Source organism: Pinus tabuliformis, chromosome Q, assembly GCF_031772625.1.
Source record: "Pinus tabuliformis cultivar Carrire ecotype Pingquan chromosome Q, CPIR1, whole genome shotgun sequence".
NCBI lineage: Eukaryota > Viridiplantae > Streptophyta > Pinopsida > Pinales > Pinaceae > Pinus > Pinus tabuliformis.
The window spans coordinates 261,552,061-261,566,655 of NC_142296.1; the positions used below are offsets into that span (position 1 = coordinate 261,552,061).

A 14,595-nucleotide genomic window follows, 5' to 3' on the forward strand; every position below is an offset into this window, starting at 1 on the left:
TTAGCTTGTTGGGTCTAGGGTAACATTTTTAATTTTGATTGAAGTAGTAGGTATCTCTATTTGTTCTGAATTTTATTGTTGTTCTATTTCTCTACTTGGTTAGATGGTTAGTCTAGTGTTTATAGAAGATCTCTCAAGTTTTCATTGAGAATTTGGGGATAGTCTTCTGTTGGTCCAACCAACTCTCAACACATATTCTTTGAAGAACTTATTTCATATAAGCCCCATGATTTATCTAATGATTATTATTTTCTCTGCAGGGTGTTTTGGGGCTAGTATCTCTCTAAAATTTCAAAATCTTTTAAATATTGTGTTGAAAAATAGCTAGATCTGGCTAGAAAGAACTTTAAATCTACAAATCTAGGAGCAGAATTGAACTCATACTCTTAAGATCTGATAGATCTGTAATTTATTTGTATAGATCTGTAAATTATTTGTATAAATCTATTATTTAATTGTGTAGGTCTAAAATTTTGTAACATAATTTTGAAGTTTAACAATTGGGTTTTTGAGATTTTCTCTATTTTTTACATATTGGGTATTGAGTTTTTTATCTTTTCACTTGTGTGGAAATAGATTTGAGAAATCAGTGAAGAAATCTTCAAATCTGAGCTAGATCTAGACTTTGGAAGGCAAGATCTGGGCTCAAAGATTGTTTGTAGGAATAGATCTGAGAAATTAGCGAAGGAGATCTTCAGATCTGAGCTAGATCTAGACTCTGGACTCTGGAGTGCAAGATCTAGCGTCAAACTTTTGTTTGCAGGGAAGAAACGATAAGATCTTTCATTCAAGGCTTCAGATCTGAGATTATTTGAAGAAAGTTTTGGCTTTTAAGATAAATCTAGGCCCTAGAGGGCAAGATCTAGTTTCAAAAAGTTTTGCAGGGCCAACCATTGAAGATTTTGCAACAAATCTGAGATCTAAAGGAAAGTAATTTTTTCATAACAAGAGTTTCACATTTTGGGGCTCCTAAGCCTTGATCTACCGTTTCCTAGCCCAACACTAGCCCTATTGGGCATAGTGTTAGTCCTCATTGGCCCTAGATTCCCCTTGCTCCATTTCTGATCTAAATATTTAAATTTTTGAAGTTGATCATTGGTGTTTTTTTGCAGAGAAATTGGTAAAAATTTGTGTTTCAGGTATTGAAATTTATTTTGGCAACTTGGGCAAGTGATCTTCATGGCCTAGGGCCTAAGGGTTTGATCTTTAAGCCCTATTTTTCCTCGCTGTTTGTTACAACAACCATATATCTTTTTAATAGTGATGAAAAACACATCTAAGTGGTTTGAAATTAATTGAAAAAATTGCTAAATACATTAATAAGTCACTTATGTTTGATGGGTATCAAAAATTTTGTCTAGATCTACAATTTTGGGTAATTGTTATCTCCGAATAATTCTGTTTCTGATGTCTGAAATATAACAGTGGCAAAATTTCATGTGGGTTCGCCTAAAATCAGTTCCTAAATTGTCTAATGCATTCAGGAATTAATTTCTTGAGTTGGACATCTATCATTAAGCCTATTTCATATTTTAATTGCTGACTGTAATAAGTATGTCAAATCTGATATAATTACAGTGTTCCCAAGGACTTCCCCCGCCCCAAGGGGTCTAGTTTCCTAGCTCCCTCGGGCTTCGAGGACTTGGGGATGAGAAGGGGTCGTTTCCCCATGCTCCCAAAAAACAGGGTATGCAGGGGGACGTGCCAGGGGGTCGTTTCCTTGTGTTGAGGGGTCGTTTCCGAAAAGGGGGTCGTGAGAGGTCGTGGGGGGTCGAGGGGGGTCGTGGGGGGTCGAGGAGGGTGGAGGGGTCCGATTTTTTTAAATAAACTTTTTTTATAATTAAAATTTAACATTAGTTTTAATACTTTAGGGTTTCAAATCGTTTTTTTATAAATTTAATTCATTATTTGCCCTGGCTCCTCACTCCATTTGCAAGACGTTCCTAATTCCTTTGCAGTAAAGAGGAATTGATCTACATATAGCTTCATCCACTCTATCAAAAGGAACAAACTTATCTCTAAAATAGCGAAGAAGTTAGTTGCTGTGCACAGTGCCCTACGTCTCGAGCATAGGAAGACACCTGAATATTTGAAGGGACCAGCAGCACAATGGGATGTTGATCCAAAGGATGATGCACAAGTAGATATGGAAGAGAGACTTGATGAGAGACAGACGGGGTTGGTTGGTGTGCCACTTAGCATGTTTGAAAATGCTAGTGATTCAAATTTAGATGGTGATATGGTTGATCCTGATTTATTCATGCAGCAGCTGGATGCAGAGACTAGCGGTCATTACCTTGAGGCTTGAGCAAAAGTATGCTCGTTTATCTTTTGATATGTTGATGTTCTTATGTTATTCTAACTTTATAAAATTTTGACTCTTGATGTATCAGACCTGAGTTTTATAATTTTATGTCAATATTCATTGTTCAGTATTCAATGTCATAGTAGGAAGTGGAACATCAATATGGTTTAAACTTTAATCATAATGTATGATGTATGATTATAAATTAGAATTTTAAATCTATATGATATTAGATAATGATATTCATATTAATGATCATGCTTTGTAGCTTTTCATTTCAAACCCAATTGTCGTAGTGGACTCAATTTATAAATTATATTTTATATTTATAAGTTTTTAAGACCCTAACATCCCCCCATGTTCCCTAAAAATTGGTGGGGAGCTTTTGCATAGGCTGCTCCTGCGTATTCTCGCTCCCTCGCCCTCTCGTCCCAGAACCTTGGTAGAACATTGTATAATTATGGAAATCACATCATAACAGGCTGAAAATTTTTGATACTTCATGTGGGCAAGTTTGGAAAATTTTCGGTAAACTTTTGGCATAAACATAACGTTGATAGCTTACTGTTTTCATTGTCATATTTTTGTTGTCATAACATTTGTTTGTTGTTGTCCTAAAGTTTTTCTTATTGTTATCCTAAAAAACAATTTTTGAAAATTAAGTGCTCAACATTATTGTGAAGGTGACTGTCACAAGTTTTAAAAGAATTGATATATTTGTTTGCGGCAAGAATTTCTTTGCTGTCATAAATCTTTTTCTTTTTTGGTGTTCTTATTGTCTTTGAAAACATAACTGTTGTCATAAATATCATCTTCGAAAATAAGTTTTTTTGTTTCATTTGTAAGGGCAGCTATTTGCATAGATTACATCAACAAATTTTAGTGGTTTTTTCGATTTTGGATTTCAAGTCTAAGTGTCTGTTGCCTTTTAATTTCCTATTTCAAAATCACATATATAAACTCGTTGCCCTAAAGAACATTTAAGTTGGGAATAGTCGATATTTATCTTTCTAAAGCATTTCTCGTGCCTTGACTTGTGAATGGTAATTGCATTGAAATATAATTCTCTTTGAACTAAGTAGCATTGAAGATGATTTACTCCATTTGCATTACATTGAGTAATTTGAAGATAATTGAATGGTTTGAATGTAATTGTCATTGGCATTATCTTGGAAGAATCTTAATTGTCTAAAGGGAGCATTGATAATCTTATTGAGAACTTGTCGTTGAAGCATAAATTAGATAAATGCTCTAGTTCTCTTTCTTGACATTAATATCATTATTGGCTTGTGGTTATTATATTTTTTTGGCATATTAGTGATCTTTCTTTAAGAGCATATATCTTGTGGTCATCTTGATTATCTTGTGTGTCTTATTGGCATTTGAGATATCTGGCACTTTGTCTTGTATAAGATTGACTCTTATTTCATCAAGTACTCTTGTCATAAAGTTAATCAATACTAAGTACTTGAGCCTTAAGCGATCTTACCTCAAAACTACTCACTCATCCCTTTGCTAATCGCATTTTGCATCTCTTTTCATCAAAATAACATTTTCCTTGTCAACAGTTGTCCATTCTGTACTCGGTCCTAAATTTTTTAGCAAAATAGTTGACTCCATAAGGAATTGGTATCAATTGTCTAAATCGAATCATTTAAGTTTTGCTAGATCTAAACAAGTATTTGGTTGTTCAACGGTGTCTCCCAGATTGGTTGGTTCCCAACTGGTCCTTTTTCTTTTCATTTATGTAGGGTCTAGCCCCCTTGGTCTGTTGTAGTGAGACAACTTCAACGGAGAGATTGGGGATCAAGGTGACAACTCTCGATTTTAGCCCTTGTCACAGTGCCTCAACAATTTGTGCGACAACATTTTTTGGCGTCGTTGTCATTTTGGGACTTGGCTCTACGACATTCATCTTTCGTCTTCATCTTTCATCTTTCTATCTTTCATTTTAGATAACAATGACAACATTTTTTGGTGTCGTTGCCGTGGATAGAGTTTTCCTGCCCTTGGTCCTCACGACATTTTTCTAATTTTCTAATCTTTTCTACGATTCATTAGCCCGTCAAGAAACATGACATTTTTCTAATCATCTCCTCAATCTTTCATGATTTCTTATCCCATCAACTTTCTAGCGCCATTATATCACTCCATCTTTTCATCACCTTATTTTTTTTTCTCACTAATTCTTTCATCTTTTCTGTCTGCACCTTTAGCACCTAGACATTTCTGTTGGTTTCCTATTTGGGTGGTGACTCCATTCATTCATTCATTATTTCTCAGATAAGAAGCCCTCTCTAATATCCAGCTGCTTCCCCCTGACTAACCTTTCGGTTTTTTCCTTTTGGATCTTGGAGCTAGATTCATGTTCAAGTAGCGACTCCACTTCTTTCATTTCTTACAAGAATTGCTACTAGAAGCTCGCTTCTTGTGGATCTCTTCATTTTCTTGAACAATGATCTCTCTCTCTAGCATCCATTTGTTCCCTCCTTTTCCCCTTTTAAGCAAGTCATCATGGATGACTTGTTTGCTCCTTGTGTACTAACATAATCACAAAGGAGCAAACAAGGAGCTCCTTGCTCCTTGTGATTAGTCTGTTGTAGGAAGATAGCTTTAACGAAGAGATTGGGGATCAAGGTGACAACCCTTGATCTGAGTCGTTGTCGCAGTGCCTAGACATTCTGTGTAACAACAAGTCCAATGAACAAGATTTTTTAGAAAGAGAAACAAGAAGAGCTTGATCTCACCATTGCTTTTTTTTTTCTATCAAAACTTCATATCCTTTAATGTTGCACGCTCACTTCTTTTTATTGAGATGTGCTGAGCTCTAACTCAAGGGGCTCCATCAGGGTATGTGCCTCCTGGGTCAGAGAAGCTTAGAACCACATTATTGATGAAGGCAAAAAATGAGATGGAAAAAATGCTTGAGCCTATTAAATCAACATGGCCAACATCTAGGGTTAGCATTGTTTATGATGGAAGGACAGATCAAGCACGACACCCACTCATCAACTTCATGGCTTCTTCCTTGAATGGTTCATTTTTTTTGAAATCAGTGGATGCACTTGGACAATACAAGGATGCACAATATATCAGTGAGTTGTTTATTAAAGTTATTGAAGATGTAGGTGTTGATTTTTGTGTGCAAATCACTACAGGTAATGCATTTGTTTGCAAGGCTGCTGGCATGATTGTGGAAGCTAAATATCCACAAGTGTTTTGGACATCTTGCATTGTCCATTCATTGAACTTAGCTCTTAAATCTATTGCTTCTTATATGCTTTGGATTGGAAGCATTATTGAGGATGCACGGGATATCGCAACTTTGTACAAAATCATACAAATGCCCTCACTATCTACAAGGAGTACACCAATCTATCATTGTTGAAGATTGTGGATACACAGTTTGCCTCTTCATTCATCATGTTGAAGAGGTTTAGGGAGGTCAAGACTGCTCTTGGGGCCATGGTTTTTTCATAGTTTTGGTCTTTTTGGAGAAAGACATATCAAGTAGCCTCTAAAAGCGTGAAGGACACAATATTAGATGATGCTTGGTGGGAGAGGGTAGATCTACTTATTCAAATCGTGGACCCTATCATTTCTTTGATTCGATTTATAGATACAGACCAATCCATCTTAGGAGAAGTTTAATAGGGATGGGATTCCATGATTAAGTCTGTGAAGAGCATTATTTTACAAAGTGAGTGCCCCGAGTATGAAACATCATCAAAGGCCTTTTTAACCACCATACAAGATATTCTTGTCAGTAGATGGGACAAGAATTGCACACCTTTACATTGTTTGGCTCACTCATTGAACCGAAAATACTATAGCCATGAGTGGCTGAATGGTGGACCTTCTCGCGGATTCTCTCCTCACATGGATGGTGAAATCTCACAGGGGACGAAAGATGCAGTCAGGCGGGTTTTTCAGGATAGAGCATCCCTTGATGAGGTGGAGGATGCCTTTGCAAAGTTTCCATTGGCATTGGTTGATTTGTAGGGTATGATCTGATTAGAGACAGGGGGGCTAGGAAGCGCTATTCTTGTGGGCAAATCATGGGGCAACAAACCCTCCTCTACAACAGTTAGCCATGAGGCTTCTCTCTCAGGTGACTTCATCCTCTTGTTACGAGAGGAATTGGAGCACATATGGGAATTTGTATGGTGTCAAGAAAAGCGGGCTTGAGCAGTCTAGGGCAGAGACAATGGTGTATGTGTACACCAACCTTCGTTTTATTTATAGGCAAAGGGATGAGTGGTTGAAGTGAAAGACAAAGATGTGGGATGTCTTTCTTGATGATATGGGTCTGGACAACAATGTTGAGTTGGCATTGGCCAACTTGGATCTCAATGATCCAGTGCTAGAGCCTGTCACATTTGATGATGGTGATATTGTAGAGGGGTCATCCTCCACACCAGCAGATGCAGAGATGACTTTGGATACAAGGGAGGAAGATGCAGCAGAGGAGAGCAGTGGTGACTATGATGATGAGTATTGATGACTCATGAGCTACCTACTGCCTTGAGGCTTGATGTTTTGTATTTTCCATTGGCATTACACTACCTATGTAACACATTTTGATTTTGATGACTTAATGAGAAAACTACAGTATCTTTATCTTACTATCTTGTCTTTCTCCTATTGGATCATTGATGAATTGAATATGTATTATCATTTATCATTTATGTCACAATTGTATTTGTATGCATAATGTTACTTTTTAAAACTTACATCTAGATGAAGATCTATGTTTGAAATTTGAATCAATTAATTTGTATCATGAATGAGAATTTGTGTAAGAAATATATATATATATATATATATCCGAACGTGTCCTGTTTCGGGGGATCAACGTGTCCGTATCTGACACTCGAATCCCTGTGTCTGTCGTGTCCTGTGTTGCCGTGTCGGGTGACTTAGCTCATAGTGTTATCACTTAGCTTAGTTATTGTTTTGTGAGCTCGCCTCACAAGACCTGCTAGATTTTGAGGCAACAGGTCCAATGCTTCAAGGTATCAACTGCGAATCTCCATTAATATGATGAAAATCACAATGTGGAATGCCATACAATATGTGGTATAACAAACCCTTTGTAGATAAATTTGTCCCTAGTCTATGGTATGCATTTCCTGACCAATTAAAGAAAATTAATTTTGAGAATATAATTTCTTTGAGAAAAAGTGTTCTTTCTGGAACACCATATTTGTGTTCATTAGTGGTAATTAAAACCATCAAGAAAGCTATCAACAATGTGGATATGTAACCAACGTTCACCTTTTGACTAGGTTGGGTGGAATGAGTGTATTGTGTTCATGGAAATTTAGTAGCAAGGACATCATGTCTCAGAGCTAGAGAAAATTGTTTTTGTTGGTTTCTAGAACCAATGCTGCCTTGCACCAAAGCAACATAATGCTAAGTCAATGGCTCAAATGTGTTTATGCCATATCATTTACTAGGTTGTTGAGATTTTCTAAATACACAAGATCAAGTCTTACAAAAGAAGATTTTATTTCTTTGTAGCTATCAAAGATGTGTGATTCTGTAGCAGTTCAAACTAGCCTGTGTCTGATGGACTACATTTATTTCCTATAAAGAAAACTATGTAAATGACTCTAAGAACACTGTTTGATACTAATGTTTATCTGTCTAATGTGGATTGTAAATAATCATCAATAATCAAGTGGAAAACTCATAAATAGTCGATGAATGTACAAATGAAGGATCACCCTTTCTGATTTAAAGGTTGGGCAATGAAGGAGCATGTTACATTCATTGAAATTTAGGAGCCTGGAGACCGTGTCTTAGAACTAGAGCAATTTGTTGGTGTTGTTGGATGCTAGAATTAATGCTTCATTGCACAATGTAACATAATGCCTGAATAATGGGTTAAATGGGGATTTACCATATCATATACTAGGTGCTGGACATTTTCTAGATACACAATAAAACATCATTTCTACAAGAAAAAATGTTATTGCTTCGTTGTTATGTTGTATGAAATGTCGAAATGTGTACAAATTTCTAAAACTGGTATTGTATGCAAACATAACCCACTAGAAATTTTAAAACTGGGAAATGTGGTATTTAAAAGTCCAAAAACTATAACTATTTGAAAAAAGCGATTTTTTTTGGCACATTATCTAGTTACATCAACTTAAGTCTAAGACATTAGACATCAAATATGCAAAGTTTACTCATGTATCTACCATATGAGGATGAGTATAGAAAAATGTCATCAAAAAATAAGTTCTGCGATATAAGTAATTGAAGTTATGACTGAAAATACACAAATATTGAGGCTGTAAATGACCTGTAGACTCTAGAGCCAAAAAAAAATCATACTATAATCAAGTGAGTACATAGCTCATCTGAAGTCTAGCTCATTACTCTAACTTAGCGAAGTCTAAGAATGTGTAGTTTTCATTCTCATGCTGAATTACTTCAACAACAGTTTTCATTTGATGTTTTATATCAGTTGGCACCATTGGGAACATATATGTTTCAATTAGTTGGCATCATTATGCAGCCTATTCCATTTCTAAGTGTCAACCTTAGGATCTCCAAATTCCTAGCTCAAAAGGTGTAGGAGGAAAGGGTGCATGGTCTTGCTTTGTATATAATATGAAATGTTGGAAAATTTGTGAAGTGCGCTGAAAGATACAAAACATCCCAGTTTCTATTTTTTCCATGTGAGGTTCGATGGATTTAATTCCATGACCAGACATCTTAAAAAGGAGGTCCACTCTAACTTTTTATGTTGAAATTTAAGTAATGCTGATATTTGCCTTTAAGATGAAAAGACAATTCCAAGGAGGACAAATTTTTCATGCTTTATTTTGGGGTTCTTGGTAAATGGTTTAACTGAAATTGTGGACTTGAAATATGCCTTTTTTGTTCTGAAAGTGGAAACACTCCTGATACATAGGCTTGCATTTTGGGTGGTCCTTCCAAATTGTGAAATGCCGGTTGAATTGTTTCAGCATTGGAAATGAAGGGAGGCAGGCGTTTCTGGCGACATAGCTTTGTTTCTATCAAGCATCTTGGTGCATTTTTGTTGGTTGATTCCAAGTTCTATGACATATTTTTGTTGTTCTGATCGTTTTTTTATTTGGAGTCCTATTCCATAATCATTGGTTCTAGTTAATTATTGTTACTTTAGATATATGTCTTTTAAGTATTTCGTTTTAATAATACATTCAACATATAGAGTGTTCTTCACGCCAATCAAAGTTCTTATACTGTATATAAAAATAGGAAGTTTAAACAAGATTGCAGGCAAGTCCAATAATAAATTCCTTTACTAATAATCATAAGGTTCATGTGGCATATATTTTCCATTCTACGCTTGATAAACTGGAACACTACCAAGAGCTTGGTGACCGTTTAGCCATGGTTACTCCTTTGTTTGTGATTGAGATGATGCTGAAATCAATTAGTCTAAGCACAGGTATGAACCTCCCTATTATAAAAAATGTTTTCTTCCTCTTTTCTGATATGGAGCTCAGAATTCATCTAGTTACAATTTGAAATCTTATAAGCACAGTTTATGGGTGAATGCTTTTGGTTTTTCGGTGTCATGCTTTGTGGGTCCTCTTCTGTTTGTGGTTATTTATCTATGTGATGTCCATAATAATTGTGTCCTACTACTACCGTGGCATATCCCTTTGTGTGGATTTCATTCCATGTTACTACTCTCCTTCCTTCTTCCTAAGCATAGGATGCAACTCCTCTTTTCTTTCTCATCATCTTGTTGATATGAAGTAGATTGTAAAACAATTTGTTCTCAAACTACTATCCTAATGTCACTTGCTGGTTACAAAGTCCTCAAATGCAAACGATCAAAATTATAGCTTTTGCCAAGACTATGCTTTTGTCGTAAGGCTCAAGACATTCAACTATGAGTGCACTTGTTTTCCTTTCATTTGCTTCCCCAGGCTATCTGGATCCAATTCTATTTTGCTTTTGCTGTTAAGCATGACTCTGTGATATCATCATGCTTGAAAACACTTAATGCATGGCCATTGTCTGTGAATCACTTCATATGTATGTCAAGTATCATGACCTACAGGATCATGCAGCTCCAATATCCTTTTCAACCGACACAAGTTGAACTTGATTCTGTGCAGTCCGTTGTCCCGGATGTTACAAATTATAAACGACAACTGTGTTTCACTCATTACTAGCAATCAGGAAGGCATCCCTGGGCAGTGGCTGTATTTTAAGTTTAGATTAAAGCAATGTTGTGAATATCGGCATCGGTATATAATCTGAAAGGGTCTGAAAATCCAAAAAATTGTAAAAATAAAGAAAATATTGGTTAAAATCGGCAAACATCTGCAAAATTAAGATACCATAAAAATATCTTTAAAAATCGGCAAACATTGGCTAGGCCAAAAAATCATGATTTCAAGATAAAATTGGGATGTTATCGAGATGTTCGCAAAATTGGATTAAAGCACAAACAATTTATAATTGTACACTAACATGCAAAAGTTAAATAGAAAGCCTAAAGATGGTTGTTGTTTCGCATGCCTGTAATTAGAGAAAATTGTCCTAAGTTTATTTTTATAGGACAAATTTGTGGTTCTTGTTTTGCCTTTAAGCATGACAGGAAATAGCTGTGAACTAGGGATTCACATTTCTCTGTTATAAATGGAAAGAGAATAAACTGCCATTTGCTTTCTTTTTCAGTGGCATCAGCTGTCGATGATGAAATCTCAAGCTATCCACAGAGTCTGGTATTGGTTGCTCGTGAACCTCATCAAGATGGGAGAGTACTGGGTTCTCATATTCGAGGAAGTGCATTGAGAGCATCTGCTGTGGGTGATGAAGAAGTTGATCTACTTCTTCCTGGGACTGCAAGGTAGTATGTTTCCGTCTTTAACTGGCTTATTCTTATCATCCTTGAAGTTCTACTTTTGCACATTCTAAAACTTTATATGACTTGAACTTGTAGATTGCAGATACAACTTGGGGTGAACATGCCTGCAAGAGCAGATCGTTTCCCACAAAGAGACACTGATCAAAATGCAGGTCAATTGCTTGATGAGGTCTATGATGTGGTTCTCTACCTTGGGATCATAGACATCTTACAAGAATATAATTTTGCCAAGAAAATTGAACACGCTTACAAAGCTTTTCAGTTTGACTCTGTTTCAATATCTGCAGTTGAGCCCAAGTTGTATTCTCAGCGTTTCTTGGATTTTATTCAGAAAGTGTTTCCACCAAACTCAAATGAAATAGAACCATAACCAAATTGTAAGAATATGCAATTCTGCATATCCATTTTCTTGTATGGGAGAAAATGCAGAACAGTATTCGTACCATGATTTAATGCTATCTACCCAAAATTTCATGCTCATCCATTGGTGGTTGTAACATTCCCGTGAATTTGGGTTCTAGCACCTTGCTTTATTCTTCCCATGTATTGTTCTTAATGTTCAATGTATTTCTATTTATTTCTCATGGCAAAATCGCTGAAATCTGATTTTTGGTAAAAAGGAAATTTGAATATAACTGCTACCTCTGGAATGAAGCTACTGGAAGATTTCTTATTCACACGTATAGCTAATTAAAGTGCTGGAAGCTGCGTGTTCATCCCCAGTGAAGTGACCAAGTGTGGACGTTGTCTTTAGCTAGTGATGGTTAAGTTGGTATCAACACCTTAGGACATGTCTAAACAAAAGTAACATGATTGAAATTTTGAATATAGTTCTAAGTTTCTAACTTCTCAGCAAGAATCCGTAAGCTAATAACTATGACAATAAACTTGGAATGCTAGTGTAAAGATCAAAAATTTAATTTCATTGGAAAGCGGCTAGCATAAAGTTTACAAATTTAATTTCATTGAAAAACTATGGACATCAGGGTACACCAATACTTCAGTGGCGGCTATGCAGATATCTATAATAACAGACAGGGAAACTATCAAGCTTGTTGAATTTTTTCAGAGGCAAATGGCAGTAGGTATGTAACTGTGCATATATACTACTTTAAATCTGCAACACATCCACAAATATGTCCAAGTTAAAACTCATACTCTTATATATAGCTTTCCTATTATGGATTGGTCTCCTTGTCTTTGAAACACATTCTCAAACATAATTATAAAAAGGATCACCATGGAAAATGCACCTACTCAGTTACTATGTTGATAGTGATACGTCATCCTAATTTACCTGAGTGTGATAACAAACAGCCCATGAAGGACTGATCCCCTACGGTGAGCAGGAGTTGGTGTTGAATGCCATTCCCTTGAGTATAGATCACAAATGAATGTGTATACCAACTTTATCTCATTGACGATTGCCAAATATTTGAGAAAAAGAACATCCTAAAAGCAAACTGGTCCATCAAATAAGTAAGAAGAGCATCACTTCTTATAACTCTTGTTAACTCATATTTTTATTTGAAAGTTTATTTGCCTCTAATAAGACGATTTTGAAAAGGTGTTGTTGTTTCATTATCACAGTGGCTTATAATAACCTCAACATTATTTTCATTTTCTGCAAGATGAATTGACAGCCTCGTCTTCCGGCACCTTTAGATTGTAGTTCCTTTTCTTGCACCTTTAGGTTGTAGTTCCTTGATGACTTCTACAACTTTGTGCTGTCCACAACCTCACAACTTTAGGGCAGTCTTGTATTTTTCCGAGGGCCTTGTTTTGTGGATTTGCGACTCTTTGGAACACTATGCCTTGTAGGCTTGCGCTACTACATTTGGGTCAAAATGTGAATCAAAATTGATGTTAAAATGTTGAACATGAATCTCTTGAATGCTGCTCAAATTGAGGTAGCGATGTTAAAAAATCAACATTTTGATGTTGCTTAAATGTTAGAGAACCCATTGTACTTTGGATGAATCATTTTTCATTATACACCCATTAAACATCGTTTAACCCGCATAACATTGACACCAATGTTGGTTAACTGACATAATGTAGACACCAAATTGATGTGAACATCGATGAAGTGGCCAATTTCATATGAAAATAAATTTAAATCATGTTTCTTCAATGTATAAAAAATGCTCGTGTTATACCTTCAACGACAAATTGATGTTTCTATTCTTTGATCTAATGTGGAATATACCACAAAAAAAAAAAAAAATATGAAATAGTGATTAATTATCATCTGATATGCCACAGAGAAATGAAATAGTGGTCAATTAAATGTTAATTATGGGATGTCAAGCCTTTTTGGAATTAAAAAAATTATTCAGAGCTAGTGTATTCAGAGTATCTAATGAATACAATATGATCTACAATGTGTAACACATTTCATAACACGAAGTGCTCTTTTATGGGAAGAGGAAATAGGTACTATCTATATTATTATATTCATTTTTAATATACATTGAACATTCCTTTCCAAGTAACATACATAAAGCCATTGGAAAACGATCATTTGTAACATAGTAATTTGGGGTGAGTAATCAAAGGCAATAAGAGGCCCTTGACTGCCCTGTTTGTATAGATTGTAACCTTATCACTGATAATATAAATTAGTAATATAAAATATGGATTGATTATGTCCATGTTAAATTTTAGTGTTCTTATAATCTAAGTAACATGATGTTATATTGATGGTTTATGTCCATATCATAGTTAAGTAAGAGATAGGGATGAAGTGGATCAACATTTGATTTATAATATAGCTTCATGCAGTATAAATGAAATTTCAAGGGATTTATATAACAAATTAAATTGTTGAGGTCCTCATAAAGCATACAACAAAAGCATTCTAGCATTGGTCTTAGAAAGCTCTTCAATGACATTGTGTGCCTAAATAATGAACTCTCCATTAGCATTGCTAAAATTCTATGACAATATTTTGCAAGGATAAGAACTAAAGAACCTATAAAATGTAGAAGGGATGTTGCTGGTAAATTTTGTGTTTCTAAATTTAATGAATAAATTGTAAAATAGTTTAAGTTGTAATATTTTTAGAAAAGGGACTCCAATCCACTTTTCTGACCATGTCATGAGCATTGACAAACAAGGTCAAGAACATCATATAAAAATAAGATGCTTGTTATTTCGAGTCCAATAAAGATAAATGATCAGTGTAGGTCAAATAAGTAGATATATTTTTATATAATTTAAATTGGTCTTTGCATGGATCGTTAACAAAAATCGATTCGATAATTAAATATAGATGTCCTACTCACATGGCTATTAAAGAGATGAATCAAAGCATCACAAACAACATGATCATCCCTTTAATGATCTCGATATTTGCTAACTACATTTTGTTAAAATTGGCCTTAAAAATGATGCATTGTTCATT

General features: G+C 35.3%; 1 protein-coding gene across 6 annotated transcripts in view; it reads left to right on the forward strand.

The window, feature by feature from the left end:
- Positions 1-11,669, forward strand: part of PIP5K9 (phosphatidyl inositol monophosphate 5 kinase) — a 437,711-nt gene extending 426,042 nt beyond the window's left edge. For all 6 annotated transcript variants that reach the window (XM_089384294.1, XM_089384292.1, XM_089384293.1 and 3 more), the window contains 2 exons: positions 11,000-11,171; positions 11,265-11,669. In XM_089384294.1, coding sequence (XP_089240420.1) covers positions 11,000-11,171; positions 11,265-11,559 — 467 coding nt within the window. In that variant the 3' untranslated portion in view covers positions 11,560-11,669. The remainder of the gene's footprint in view (positions 1-10,999; positions 11,172-11,264) is intronic.
- The last annotated feature ends 2,926 nt before the right edge of the window (positions 11,670-14,595 follow it).